The 14,876-nt window shown below is 41.0% G+C and overlaps 1 protein-coding gene across 1 annotated transcript in view; it reads right to left on the reverse strand.

The window, feature by feature from the left end:
• The window catches only part of Myo1d (myosin ID), a 309,366-nt gene that overhangs the window by 123,391 nt on the left and 171,099 nt on the right, over positions 1-14,876 (reverse strand). Inside the window, 3 exon segments of the mRNA XM_047547346.1 lie at positions 4,306-4,410; positions 4,944-5,088; positions 11,016-11,239. Of these exon segments, the coding sequence (XP_047403302.1) occupies positions 4,306-4,410; positions 4,944-5,088; positions 11,016-11,239 (474 nt within the window).

Here is a 14,876-nt window from a genome sequence, read left to right on the forward strand (position 1 = left end):
AGCAATAGAATTGCCTTTTGTTATAATATTTAGTCTTAGCCCTAGGTTTCTGACAAGAGCTTCTAAGACCTTAAGGATCTCTGGAATGATGAATGTCTTTTGTCTTCTAAAGAGATGAATAGTGACTGTGGGCTCCTAGTTTCAGGATGGGGACTGGTTGCCCAAAAGACCAAGGCATGATTAGAGGGTTGGAACTTTTAATAACCTCCCTAAGTACCTTCAGAAAGAGGAGAGGGGCTAGGTTGGGGATAAAGTAAATTATCATTAGGCAATGATTTAATCAATCATGTCCATGTAATAGAACCTCCTCCATGAAAGCTAAGCTGTTGGGTTTGGAGAGTTTCCCAGTTGGTGAACACCTCCACGGGCCCAGAGGGCACAATCTTTCCTTTTAATTGTGGTATTTTGACCACTGACAATACGACTGTCCATATGGTTAGGTTTAAATCCACCACTTTTCAATTGGTTCTCTATTTGTCCCATTTATTCTTTGTCACCTTTATTCCCTTTCCCACATTTTATGACTTATTTTATATTGAGATTTTAGAAAATGATTGTTTTATTTCATCTCCTTTTTTGACTCATTAGTTATAGCTTTGTTTTGCTACTTTAGTGGTTTTAAAGTTTGTGGAATACATTTATAATATATAACATTCTACTGATATACCACTTAATGCATGGTATAAAAACCTTACAGTAGTTGATTTCCATTTCTTTTTCCTGACATTTCCTGAAGTGCACATCTGCAGATTTATCTAAAAAGTTTTTATTTCATTTTGATTTTTGGAAGATACATTTGCTGGGTATAGAATTTGAAGTTATTAGGGTTGGTCCCTGTTCACAGTACTTTAGAGATTTTGCTCCACTGTCTTTTCACTTGAATTATTTCTGATTAGATAGTGAATGTACCTTTATCTCTGTTGCTCTATACCTTTTTTTCCTTTATTACTGGTATTGAGCAATCTGATCTCAGTGTGCTTTGATATCATTTACTTTGGGTTCTTGTGCTTTGGGATATGTTCAGCTTCTTGGTTACAGGCATTTATGTTTTTCATCAAATTTGGAAAAATGTCAGCCATTTTTTTAATTAAAAAAATTCCCTTTTTTCTCTCTCAGGCACTGAAAACACACTTGCAGAGGGTCACATGAAATTGCCTGAGAACTTCCTGATGTATTGTTTTGAGTCATTTCTCTAATTTGGGGTAGTTTTATTGCTGTCCCTTTTTTTGAGACAGAGTCTTTCTAAGTTGCTCAGGTTGGCCTCCAACTTCCCATCCTCTGCCCCAAGCTCCCAAATCACTGGGATGGGATGACAGGTGTGCCCCACCATGCCCAGCTTATTGCTATATTTTTAAATTTAAGGTCTAATCTGTTGTTAATCCTAGTGAGTGTATTTTTTCTCATTTTTCATTTCTATAAGTTAAAAGCAGGACATATTAACAAGTTCAAACTTTTTTCTAGCTTTCTGAACACATGGAATATAATTATAATAACTAGCTGGACATGGTGGTATATGCCTGTAATCCTAGTGACTTGGGGGTCTGAGACAGGAGGATTGCAAGTTCAAGTCTAATCTCAGCAACTTAGTGAAGCCCTAAGCAACTTAATGAGACCTTGTCTCAAAAAATAAAAAGGGCTGGGGATATGGCTCAGCAGTTAAGCACTCCTGAGTTTAATACTCAGTAGCAAAAAAAAAAAGGAAAAATAAAATAAAAAGAAATATATATATATATATCTATATATATCTATATATCTATATATCTATATATATATCTATATCTGTTTTTAATGACTTTGCCTGTTAACTCTATAATCTTGATCAATTTGAAGGATTGATTGTTTTCTTTCATTATGGGTTATAGTACCTGTGGTTTTGTATAACTGGTAAATTTTGACTAGATGTCACGTATTCAGAATTTTACCTTCTGGGTACTAGATGGTTTTGTATTTCTATGAACATTTCTGAGCTTTGCTTTGGGATGCTGTTAGGTTACTTAGAAATAGTGTGAGTCTTTCCAGTTGTGCTTTGACAATTTGTTCAGTAGGACAGGTGCAGTGTTTACACAAGGGTTAATTATTCCCTTGTTCTACCTGATGTCTGTGCAGAGTTTTTCCAGTCTGGCTGTGGGAAGAGGCACTCTGTGCCAACTGAGTGAGTATCACTGTGACATTTTGGTGGTTCTTTCCCCAGCCTTAGGTAGTTTCCTTATATACTTGTCTGGTCAGACTCAGCTGGACAGTCAAAATGGATCCTTTAATGATCTCTGGAATTTTCTCTCCTTGTAGCTCTCTTATCCAGTTTGCTACTCTGCAAATCTAGCTGCCCTTGTCTCTCCCAGCTCTCAGCTCTGTGTTTTCAGTTAGGAATGCCCTGGGCTCTATCCTGGCTCCCCTGCTCAGGCCAGACTGGAGATCCCTCAGGCAATACACTAGCTAACTATAGCTCACCTCACTTTTCTTCTATTTCGGAGGTCACTATCTTTCCTTGCTTGATGTCCACCATCTTGGAAACCATTGTTTCACAACTTTTGGTTCCCTTTCCCTTCCACATATATCTATTTCCCATTCACTTAAATAGCTACATTATATTCTATTGTGTACATCCATAATTTATTAGTTCAGTCATTTGTTGTAGCACCTTTATATCTCTCCAGTTTTTTTGCTGTTACAATGTAAAAACTCAAATATATATCTCTTTGGATAACCATGCAAATATATCTATAGAGAAAGATCCTGATTTATGGAGCTTCTGGAGTAAGAAGTATGGACATTTTACATTTCAATAGGTACTGAAAAACTGTCCACTCAGAAGAATGTGTCTAATATTCCTAACAACAGTGTTTCCCTAAAGCCTGTAAACTGTAATAGATAAAGTTTGCCCAGCTTATAATCTAAAAACTGTATTTCATTATTCTGATCTGAATAATAATATAATTATGCATTTTTTTGAAGATTTGAATCAAAGCACCTGTAAAGTCACCTAAATTTGTTGGATCTTTGTTATGAGCTATTTCTTTCATAATTAAAATTCCTCCTTTGGGTAGTGCCATATTTATGTTGACGTCTCTTTCGGTATCAGTCTAGGCAACACTTTTCTCTTTCTCTCTTATTGTAGTACTGGGGACTGAACCCAGAGGTACTCTACCATTGGGCTACATCCCCCAGCCCTTTTTTCTTTTTATTTTGAGACAAGTTCTTAGTAAGTTACTGAGGCTGGCCTCGAACTTGCAATCCTCCTGCCACAGCCTTCTGAGTCACAGGGATTACAGGTATGTACCACTGTGCCTGGCTAGGCAATGCTATTTCTTAAATTCATTTCATCAATATTTTAAAAGTTATTTGGGAACTGGGTCTGGGGCTCAATGGTGGGGCACTTGCCTCACACTCATGAAGCACTGGGTTTGATCCTCAGTACCACATAAAAATATAGATGAAATAAAGGTATTGTGTCCATCTACAACTAAAAATATTAAAAAAAATAAAGTGAATACATGGAGATTTCTCCACCAAGTTCATATTAAAAAAAAAAAAGTTATTTGGATAATTTTACAAAAGGTTCTTTTAAAATTATTTTAATGTGTTCTCTATTTTTTTTTACATCTTGTTTGCTCTAATTAGTTACACGTGACAGTAGAATGCGTTTATGCATTTTGATAAATCATACATAAACGGAGCACAACCTCCCACCCCTGATTGCACATACAGGAGGATCACATCAGTCCTGCAGTCACACACGTACATGAGGTAATGGTGTCCGTTTCACTCCACCATCCCTACAAATACTTTAACTATGTCCCTTGCCTTCCACTTCTCAACTTCCACTTCCCAGCTGCTGTCACCTGCAGGCTGATGACAACCCACGTGTTCTGCGTCAGATGAGCAAACACACTCATAGCCTATAAATGTTTACCACCACCCTCCAAACCTTGGTATGAACTCCCCCTCTTTTCCAAATTATGTTCGTCCTTCCCCAACCCTGTCTTTTTTCTTATTTGTAATGATACATGTATAGAAAGTGCTGAATGACCGCTAAATACAGGTCTGGAGAGGCTATGAAAGGTACGTGCCATGAAACGTACATCTTTGGCCTGGAGCCACTTCCCCAGCCTGTTCCAAGAAGAAATGGCTGTCAAGGGTCTTTACTTCCCTCTGTGACATTTCAACATGCCTTGGCACAGACGGGCATGGTTCCCTGATGCTGCAGCTCGGCACATGTGTGTCGTGTCTCATTGCAGGTCTACTTAAGTGAGTTCACCTGAATCTTGACTTTTCTTCCCGTGACAGTCTGTTTCAAGCTTGCCTTACCTTACGAACGTGACAGGAAAAGAGGACGTTCATGTATTTGTCCTTACGTTTCAGTTCATTAGCAACAGGGACGAATGTGCCTGAGGTTTGAGGTGTATCGGGCTTCTAAAAGAAACAGGAAAACAAGGAAATGAGAATGCTTAGCATGTGAGAAGCCAAGGCCATCTTTTAGCATGGGTTTTACAACTATTCTTAAATGTAGTTTCACAGGTGTTCTTTTTATCTCCTCAACCCAGATGGTAGGCTAGTAAAGGGTTGTTACAACATCAAAGGTCCCCCAAAATGTTTAAATTAGGAATTTGGGGAGAGGATGAAATATAGCTTGGGAAATAATTAACATAAAGGTGGTAATTAAAAATAGTTGCTGAATAATTCAAGGGAGGTTTTCAATTTTCAAAAGCCAGGTTATAGAGAGTACCTAATACATAAGGAACAAAACAGAGAGCCCTTTTAAAAGTGGGGGTGACATCAAATACTGTACAGTAAGACATAATAAAATCTTTTAATTTAGTATTTCTCACAGAAATTATTAAGTTTCTGAAAGTGTTTTATTATTCTTTATATAAATTCTTGGAGAAAAATTCTTCTTTCTTTGTAAAGAGCACAGGATAGAGTGCACATTGTTTTCCTGGACTTACCGAAGCAAGATAGTTGCCCTCCCAGGCCCTCTGGAGCCCAAGGTCAGCCCTTTGACCTTTCAACATTTCCATGGCTGCGACCTTTGCCCTGACCTGGGGCAGATCGGAAGCAGGTATGCTCTTGATGAGCTGGGCTGCTCTCCATCTACAAGGAAATAAACCAAACACAGAGACTTCAGAAACTCAATCACATTCATTCTCAAAAATAACTTGAGCTGCCATTAAGTAATTAAAACCAAAGCACTTGCATAGTAGGCTAAAAAAGAGCAAAATGCTCCCGAAATGTACACCAAAATTTATAAAATACCCAGTTTTATGCAGACAGAGACTTTCTAAAGCTTCCTTTGTTGTTTGTGTGCTTTGAAAGCAACCAGAACTGAGTGATATGTGAGCTCCAGTAATACAAGCTGAGCATCCCTAATCCAAAAACCAGACATCTGAAATGCTTTGAAACCCCAAACTTCTTGAATATAGCTCAATCAGTAAAGTCTGTGCAAATATTCCAAAGTCTTTAAATCCCCCAAGCTGAAACACTCCTGGTCCCAGGCATTTCAGATAAGGGATACTCAGGCTGGGTTCACAGGGCACAAAACATGTGGATTCATCATTCACTCATTCAGGTGCGTCCAAGGTACCCACTGAATTCCAGGCTCTGTTCTAGGCAGCCACAGCAACAAGCCAAACCAACAGTGGTCCTTTCTAACAGGTGCCTGTACTCTAGAGAGGAGTGACAGGCTTCAGACACTGGGCAAGCAGACATGCAGCATGAGTGATGGGCAGGCAGAGCCATGAAGGAAGCACTGCCAGTGGTCGTCTCTATGCAGGGTGTGTTGGGGGCACCTCTGATAAAGGTAGACCAGAGACCACGGAAGTGAGGGAGCCAGCCATGCACACAGCTGAGCAGGTGCATTCCAGGAAGAGAAACTGGCAGGTGCCACGGCTGGGAGATAGGCCTGCTGGGCAGGTCAGAGGTGCAGTCAGGAGTCCTGTGAAGCTGGAGCAGCCTGAGGTGGGGGAGTATCATACAGGGAGGGCAGAGGGAGAGCAGGGCCAGAATCCACAGAACCAGGAGACCACTATCAGGATTTTGACCTTTAATCTGAATGAAAAGTCACTGGGAGGTTCTGAACAAAGAAGGGATGTGACCTGACTGGCGCTTTAATAGGATCATTGTGATTGCTACAGGCTGGAGACAGGATGACCTGTTGGGAGGCTATTTCCATGATGCACAAGCTGGAGGAAGGGGGCCTGGGTCAGGGAGGAGATGGTGAAGGTGAAAATGAGTTCTGGACACATTCAGAAGGAAGAGCCAACAGGATCTGCTGATGGACTAGATGTGGGGGGAAAGGAGGAGTTTAATGATGACTCTAAGGTTTTTTTTTTTTTTTTCCCTTGGCAGCAGGGATTGAACTCAGGGGCACTTAACTACTGAGCCACATCCCCAGCCCTATTTTGTGTTTTCTTTAAAGACAGGGTCTCACTGAGTTGCTGAGCACCTCGCTGTTGCTGAGGTTGGCTGTGAACTCACAACCCTCCTACCTCAGCCTCCCAAGCTGCTGGGATTACAGGTTTGTGCCATCATGTCCGTCTGACTCTTAAGATTTTTCTGGCACAAGCAACTGAAAGTATAAACCAAACATAATCCTGACTGAGCAAAACAGGTCTGAGGTGTTTTATGCTCTTAGCAGCTCTCAGCCTATTTATGTCTTCTTTTCTGCCACAGGAGGTTGAAGCAGGGTGGGTGGAAACAGGCTGAACTTCCTTTAATGAGATGAACAGTCAAGCCAGTGGTTCTCAAATGATGCTCCCGTGGAATACTAGAACAAGATCCAACTAAAACTGAAAATTCTCACTGAAATCACAGACTAAATCTAAAAATAAGGGAAAAATTAAAATACCACCGAGAAATGGGAATAATGTCAGTATAATGCAAGGTGTGAAGGCTTTCTGGAAGACATGAAGCAAACGGAATAGGGCTGGAGAGGTGGCTAGTGAGGGAGGAGAGGAACCCTGAGGCTGGATGGGTTTCTCAATGAGACCCAGGGAATTCTTAAGCCCAAGCAGCAGGGGTTGGTATCGGCGATAGGAGGGGATGGACTGTTAAGGTGGGAGGTTTGCAAGTCCCCTGCACATGGACTGGCTGGTCATGGTGAGGCAGGACACCTTCCCTGGCAGCTAGGGTCAGCAATGGCACAATCATGGGAGAGCAAAGGCTCAGCACCACAGCAAGAATCTCCTCCTTACTTCCTATGGCAACTGGCATTCATGACACAGACTGTCTCACCAAGGTCATGGCCCAAGAGGCTAAAACAGTGATAGGCTTGGAGCAGTGATGGTCAAGGTCAAGGACACTGGTGACATGCAGGCTCTATAACACTAAGCGGCTTTCTAAGCAGCTACCCTAAATGAACCCTTGAGATCCAAATTTCATTATTGGCTTTGCTCTGATTGCTGCTCTGATTCCAGCCTATGCCTGGTCAGGCTGTCCTTTACTGTCCTCAGTGGCCCAGGACAAGGGCCTCACCTGACTGACTACAGAGGCACAAAGGCACACTGGGGCACAAGGGACCTGACCTCACCACTGCAGAGACCACATGCTTTCTCATCCTGGTCATGCAAACCACCACCTATATCTGTGTGCAGTAGACAACAACAGCTCATAGAACCAGCAGCCTAATGACACGAAGAGGGGGCAGAGCTGAACACGAAGCAGGATGGATTAAAAAGAATTCACGTGAAGAAGAGCAGTGATCTTAAACACAATTAGATATGCATTGTGATTCCAGAAAAACAGAAACAAGTCTCCAACAATAACAGTGGACTCCTTTGATGCACTTCCTTTAGTATTCCACAGATGAAAAAATTCAAGATCAGGGTTGGTAAACTATAGCCTGTACCAAATGTGACCCATGGTCTGATTTTGTACAACTTACCAGCTAGGAAGAGTCTTTTAACCAAACCAAAACAAAGCAAAGAAGAATGTGTTAGAGACCATATGCAGCCTGTAAAGTCTGACACACTTACTGCTGACTCTTTACAGAACAGGTTTGCTGACTTCTGAGTGGGTGACACAAAGGGAAAGTTCACTGAGAGTGTGCAAGGGCACACGCAGCGTGCACACAGACAACAAACAGAGCAGACACATTATTTTCATGTGCTCATCGGTTGTAAGTCCTGGGGGGCTGAGATGTCTTCCCCATCTTTCTTGTTTGTCACTATATCCCTGGAACCCAGGTCAGTATCCGCAACTCAGCAGGTGTTAGGTAAATATTTGCTGAATGTGTAAATTGTATTTTACACAGATTAATCAATCTGGGCCACAAATTAAACCTCAAAATTTAAAAAGAAGTCTTATATAGGCCACACTGTAATCTAACAGAAATCAATCACAAGCTCCTGCAGTCATTAAAAATATCATGCAGATCTTCATTGTCATGGAATGGTCTCTGTGACTTATTTTTAACTAAGGTCACAGAACCAAATATATAATCCTACTTATGTAAAAAAGAGAGGAGGGGATAAGAAGCCCAAATGGTATGTGGCTGTGTATGCGCAGCACACTCACAGAATGGGCAAACATTTCCATAGCACTTATTATGTGTCAGGCACTATCTGAAATGCTTTGTAAATATTTACTCATAATCCTTTCAGCAAGCCTATGAGGCAGGTGCCGTTATTACGATCCTTTCACAGAGGAGGAAAGTGAGGCACTGAGAGGTTAACTCGTTTGCCCAAAGTTACACAGCTATCATTGCAGAGTCAGAGTAGCCAGGCCCCTGGGGGATGGATGTGGATATATGTATATACGTACATATATATTTTTGCATTGTATTGGGGATTGAGTCAATCTTCAGGGTTTTGCAACTGAGTCACATTCCCCAGTCCTTTTTATTTTTTTGAGACAGGGTCTCACTAAGTTGCTTAGGGCCTTGCTAAGTTGCTGAGGCTGGCCTTGAACTTGAGATCCTTTCCTCAGCCTCCTGAATCATTGAGATTACAGGTGTGTGCCATGGTGCCCACCTGGGGTGGTCTGTGTTTTTTTTTTTTATTTTTTTGTCAATGGATATTTATTTATTTATTTATGGTGCTGAGAATCAAACCCAGTGCCTCACATATACCAGGTAAGCACTCTACCACTGAGCTATGACTCCAGCCTGGGGTCTGTGTTTTTAACCACTCTATCATGCTGCCTCTGAGCATGTAATGTGTATGTGTTCATAAACCTGTGGACAAAAGTTTAGAAGGACAGTAATTGTTGATGAGTGGTTATTTCAGGGGAAGGAATAGAATAGCAAGAGACAAGGGAGATGTGGAGGATTTTAAACTTATATCCTATATATTTCATTTAAACAATGAGAATACCTTTAAGTATAGCTTAATTACTTTTAAATTATGTAAAAGTACAGATTGTAGATGACACCATTCGTGAGAATATTTTATCTGAGTATTAAAAAGCCTGCCAAGATTGAAAACTAACATAGTATTGTGTCTTCAGACTTGAAGAATGAGATACTTCTGTTTTCAATAATTCTATGTTGTTTGAGCTTTTTCTTTTCAACACTGGGGATTTAACCTAGCAGTGTTCTATCACTGACCTACATCCCAGCTCCCCCCATACTTTTTAAAGTTTTGAGACAGGATCTCACTAAGTTGCCCAGGCTGACTTTGAATACAATTGTCCTGCCTCAGCTGCCCAAGTAGATGGGATTACAGGTGTGTGCCACTGAATAATAATAAAATAGCTTAAATAAGTTACTGGCATACTTATAGATCTATAGAAAATTTAAAAACTGCACATGGCTGATCTCTTTTTATGAGTATTCGCTTCCTATTTTGTAAAAATGCAAATGATACATATTAAAGAGGTTTTCTTTCATTTTATTTGTTAATCCCTTCTATAGTTATATAGAACAAAATCTAAAGAAGATAAAAATCTGATTTAGCACAGAATTTTAAGCTAGTTCTTTTACATTCAGGATATCAATTAGCATTCTTTTATTTAATGATTTCAAATGACTATTTGAGAACTGCTAGCTAAGTTTATAAGACAAAGCTAGATATAGTCAGTGCTTTGTATGTGTGGCTTCCATATCCAGGGATTCAATTACTTTTGGATTAAAAATTGTTTGACTTTATTGAACACATACAGACGTTTTTCTTGTCATTATTGCCTAAACAATACAGCATAACAATGATTTATTTACATAGCATTTACATTGTATGAGGAGTCATGACTAACAGAGATAATTAATGTAAAGCATGTGGGAAGATGTGCATTGGGTGCATGCAGAGGCCAGCACCATTTTACATAAGGGAAGTGAGCATCTGCAGATATTGGTGTCCACAGGGGGCCCTGCAACCAATCCCCTGAAGTCACTGAGGGACAACTGTATATCTGGTGCACACAGGCAACAAATAAGCTCCAAAAGTGACAAGGAAGGACTTACGTAAGGACAGACTCAGATTCAGGGCAGGTTATAAAAAAAAATGAAGATTAGTTGCAAAGGCACCAAAGTTTACATGGTGTTTATTAAAAAAAATAGCTTGGTCTAAAACAGTTGTTTTTCCCCATGGTTGTACTTAAAAATCACCAGGGAAACCTTAAAAGGCCCTCTGCCTGGGTCCCACCCCCAGCTCCATCAAACAGAACTCTCTGGAAGTTGGTGTTTCATAAACTCCCTATGAGTCTCAGGCACAGCTGGATTGGGAACCGCTGTTTTGAAAGGATTAATGGACTTCCTAGTATGAGTTATGTGGGTGATTTTAAGAAATAGTTATTTTTTGCTAATAACAAAGTAGAGACAGCATGTTAGTAGCTTTTCTAAATGTGGCTTAGATCCAGGGGTTGTGGCATGCTGCTGTCAACTGCTACAGGAAAAATAAATTGGCAGTGTCATTATTTGAAGAGGCAAGAAGATACCCTCTGAAAGCAAAATTTATAAAACTGAAGTCACAGGGATAGGTAAATGTCACAATGGCACAGGGCCGAGCCAGTTTCAAGGTCCAGGATTTGTGACTATGTGTTAAGCGTGCCGCCATAAATAGATGTGACACATATCGACAAGCTCTTACCTATTAAAGATGGCCTGTAGGGCTTCCTCAAATCGGCGCAGCACCTTAGGAGGGGTCGGCCACTTTACATGCTTCCCGTAGTCTCTCATGGTCTTGACGCCCTGGAAGCGCCTGGCCACCTCATGGATGTAGGACTTCACTTTGTAACGACGGTAGTACCTGATTATTGTCAGAGCCGCCTTGGTCCTCCTGTACCGCATGCGGGCCAAGGTGCCCCGCCACACCTTCATGACAGAGAAGGAAAAAGGAGAATGTTGCTGTCTCGCTGGGTAGTAGGTGACTTTGACATTACAGAAGCTATGCTGTTTCACAAACTCAGAGGAGGAACTTGCAGGCCAGTACACAGGGGCCAGAGCCTAAGCATGTCAACTCCATGTGCCACCAATAGAGGGCGCAAGGAACTGCACTGGTCATTTTATAGGTCTCATTCTGCATGGAAGCGTGTGCTGATTTTCAAAATGGAATCTTGTTTTAACTTTATTGTTATAAAAAGAAGAAAGCCAAAATGAAAATATCTGTGGATAAATATTTTAGTAATGTTGAAGGGAAGCAAGATGAGTCAGAATCGAACGCCAGGCTCATCTATAGTTCTCTGGTGAAGCTTAACCTTACATAGATCACACACACTGGCCACTAGCATAATGTCACTTTGGATTTATAAACTGATTCTGACACAGCCTGTACACCCTCCTCCTCAGGTGCGAGGTAAACTCCCAATAATTTATGTGTATTCCTGCAAAGACGGTAAAACAGGAATCCTGCTGCTACTGGTCTGCACTGTGGACACACCCATTATGCTCCAGTCGCTACTTACTGTGGCACCTTAGATAACCATTCCAATTCTTAGGTTTGTGGCATTATTTCCCTCCCTCATCCCTACCTGAAGGGGTCAGGATTTTCGGCCTCTAATTCAAGCCCACAGTGGGGTCCTTCGGATTCCCTCTGGTTTCTGTATTTCTTCTTAAATCCCCACCTGTGCTTACAAACACATGCTGCCTCTTTCATCCAGTTGTTTTGGGAGTGTCTTCATGCAGACCCTCCACGTGCCCCACCTGCCTGCAGATGGACTCCTTTGCAGCCTGCGGCACAGTCAAGATAAATTTCTTTGCATGTGGCATGGGAGCATCCCAACGGGTCAAGAAAAACCACAATAAATAAGGGAAGCAAAGGCATGTGAGCCATTTGTGATGGGAATCCAGAGTTCACATGTAAACATTATTTAGAGACAATGAAACAGTAAAAATTATCTCGCTGTCTCATGTGGCACCACACAACAGCCCTTTTTTAGTCAAAGTGGCTCTTCCCTGTAGCCGAATGCACTGTGCAGATGGCTGAGCGCCTCCACCCGAGCGCTCAAATAAAGGCCCTGCTTTAGCATCCTGAGAAACCAAAAGAATACAATTAGCGGGTGGAAGTATGTGATTCAATTTCTTAGATGAAGCAACATTTTTAAAGTTCATGCTGTTTCTTTTCTTTTTCTTTTTTTTTAAAGGGGAAGGAAATTAAGACTCCTGGGAGCCACATTTACATAGAAAATCAATCTTTTGATTTCCAAAAGATGTTTTAGAGAGCTTTTTTATTAAGATATTTTGTTAGATTCTTTAATAATTCTTAAAACATTTTATGAGTAAGTGCTTTTTAAGGACAATCTTTAAAGTTTTATCTGTGGTGGTGCTGGTTTAGCTTTTGTGCAGTTGGAAAGAACAAACAGTACAAAATGCTTGAAATAAAAGGCAGTGGCACTTCCCCTCGCCCACCTGACCCCCCCCCCCCCAGTCTCCTTCTGCCTGGACCAATTCAGCTGCTGCTACTGGTTTTCACCTTCACATTTATAAATAAAACACGGAGTGTTATTTCTTGGTTGATCCTTTTAGAAACTGTCCAAATGACATAGGTTGGAGATTTCTCTCTCTCGCCATCACTTTTACTTCTTTTATCATCCCAATGGTATTTACACAAAAATTTAAGTCAGTCCTGTTCACATTACATGTATCAATGATTTTATATACTGAATAACTAAGTCATATGTGGATATATTATATTGCATGATATATTACATTGGTTCATTACTGTGTTAAGGAATATGACTGTGATTCCTTTACAAGTGAATCTGATTTTATTTGTAGTCAAGAAAGTATAGGCAACTTTTTTAAAATTTGCTCTATTTTCTAGTATGCCTACTGCTAGTTTTTGCCAAATGCTCTTCTAGACCCATCAAGTGATCGGCACTACTTTTTCAACTGCCAGGTACCTTAACTGAGTCTTTCTCTTCGATATTTCCTATCTCTTCATACACTTCAGGGCCTCGGCACAGCTTCTCTCCTGGGACTTTTTAAACTACTCCTCACATTGGCTTCCTGATTCCTGAACTTATGTCTTTCTTTTTCTTGTTCTTCTTCCCTCTGTAGCTTCCAAGAAAAGATGCACGGCCATTTAATTTCTATTCTCTTCAATTTCCTTGGGAGTACAGAGCAGGCTGGGCATGGTGGCACATGCCTATAATTCCAGTGACTTGGGAGGCTGAGGCAGGAGGATCTAGAGTTCAATGCCAGTCTCAGCAAGAGCGAGGCGCTAAGCCACTCAGTGAGACCCTGTCTCTAAATAAAATACAAAATGGGGCTGGGGATGTGGCTCAGTGGTTGAATACCCCGAGTTCAATCCCTGATACCCTGCCCACCCACAAAAAAGAGTACAGAGCAATTGCCTAAAATGAGTTTCCTGGGAAGAGTAGTTGAGAATGGGCTTTGGACACAGGCTGCTTCTGTCCAGATGCTAGACCTGATTGTAACTGCTGGGTAGACTTGAGCAAGCTTCTTAATCCTTTTTGCCTTAGATTTTTTACCTGGAATATGGGCACAGTAATGGTGCTTACCTTACAGTGTTGTGAGGATTAATGGAGTCAACACACACAAAACACTAAAGTCGTGCCTGGTGGGCAGTCTGTGTTCAGAAAGCCCAGGCTACTACCACTTCTAGAAAGCCCATTCTTTTTTTTAAATTAATTAATTTATTTTTATTGTAAACAAATGGGATACATGTTGTTTCTCTGTTTGTACACGGAGTAAAGGCATACCATTTGTGTACTCATAAATTTACATAGGGTAATGTTGTTTGATTCATTCTGTTATTTTTTCCCTTCCCCCACCCCTCCCACCCCTCTTTTCCCTCTATACAGTCCCTCCTTCCTCCATTAAAGCCCATTCTTTATCTTCAGTAGGCTGTGCTACTTTCTTTTTGTACATGGATTTTTTTTTTCTTTTCTTCAGTCACATGTCAGCATGACCTGGAAACTCTTTCCTGCATGTAAGCCATTCTTTCTCAGCCTACCATCTGCCTCCACATAGTGCTTGACTGGGTCTTATTTTATTCTTGCACCTATACAATGGCTGCATGTCCATGGTCTGTAAGCCTTATCTAGCCTTTCAGCTGCCCGAGAGCAGTGGGGAGGGAGCTGGGGCTTTGGGTCATTGCTATGGAGTCCTTTCTTTCATTCTAAGGAAATAAATGCTTCCCTGAGTCTGAGGCTGTTGTGGGTTTTGGCTTGGCATTCTTTTTCCATGCCTAGAGGAGCTTTTCTTGGTTAAACTGTAATAATTATTGCTAGCGTATGCTCCCCGACTCATGAATATTTCAGATGCGGGAAAGATGGTACACCTTGCTGGCTCTTCTTGCTTGGGCACAAAGTCTTTTGCCTCTAAATGCCAACCACCTTCAAAGCAGCGAGACTTTCCAGAGTTCCCTGCTTGTGCTTCTCCATGTTCCATTTTTCTCTTTGAAGAACATATTGATTTTTCAGTATCTTTTTTTCAACTTGGTCCAATTTTTCTTTCTCTGGATGACACTTCTCAAATCTTACGGTAT

This window comes from Sciurus carolinensis, chromosome 3 (genome assembly GCF_902686445.1).
Source record: "Sciurus carolinensis chromosome 3, mSciCar1.2, whole genome shotgun sequence".
NCBI lineage: Eukaryota > Metazoa > Chordata > Mammalia > Rodentia > Sciuridae > Sciurus > Sciurus carolinensis.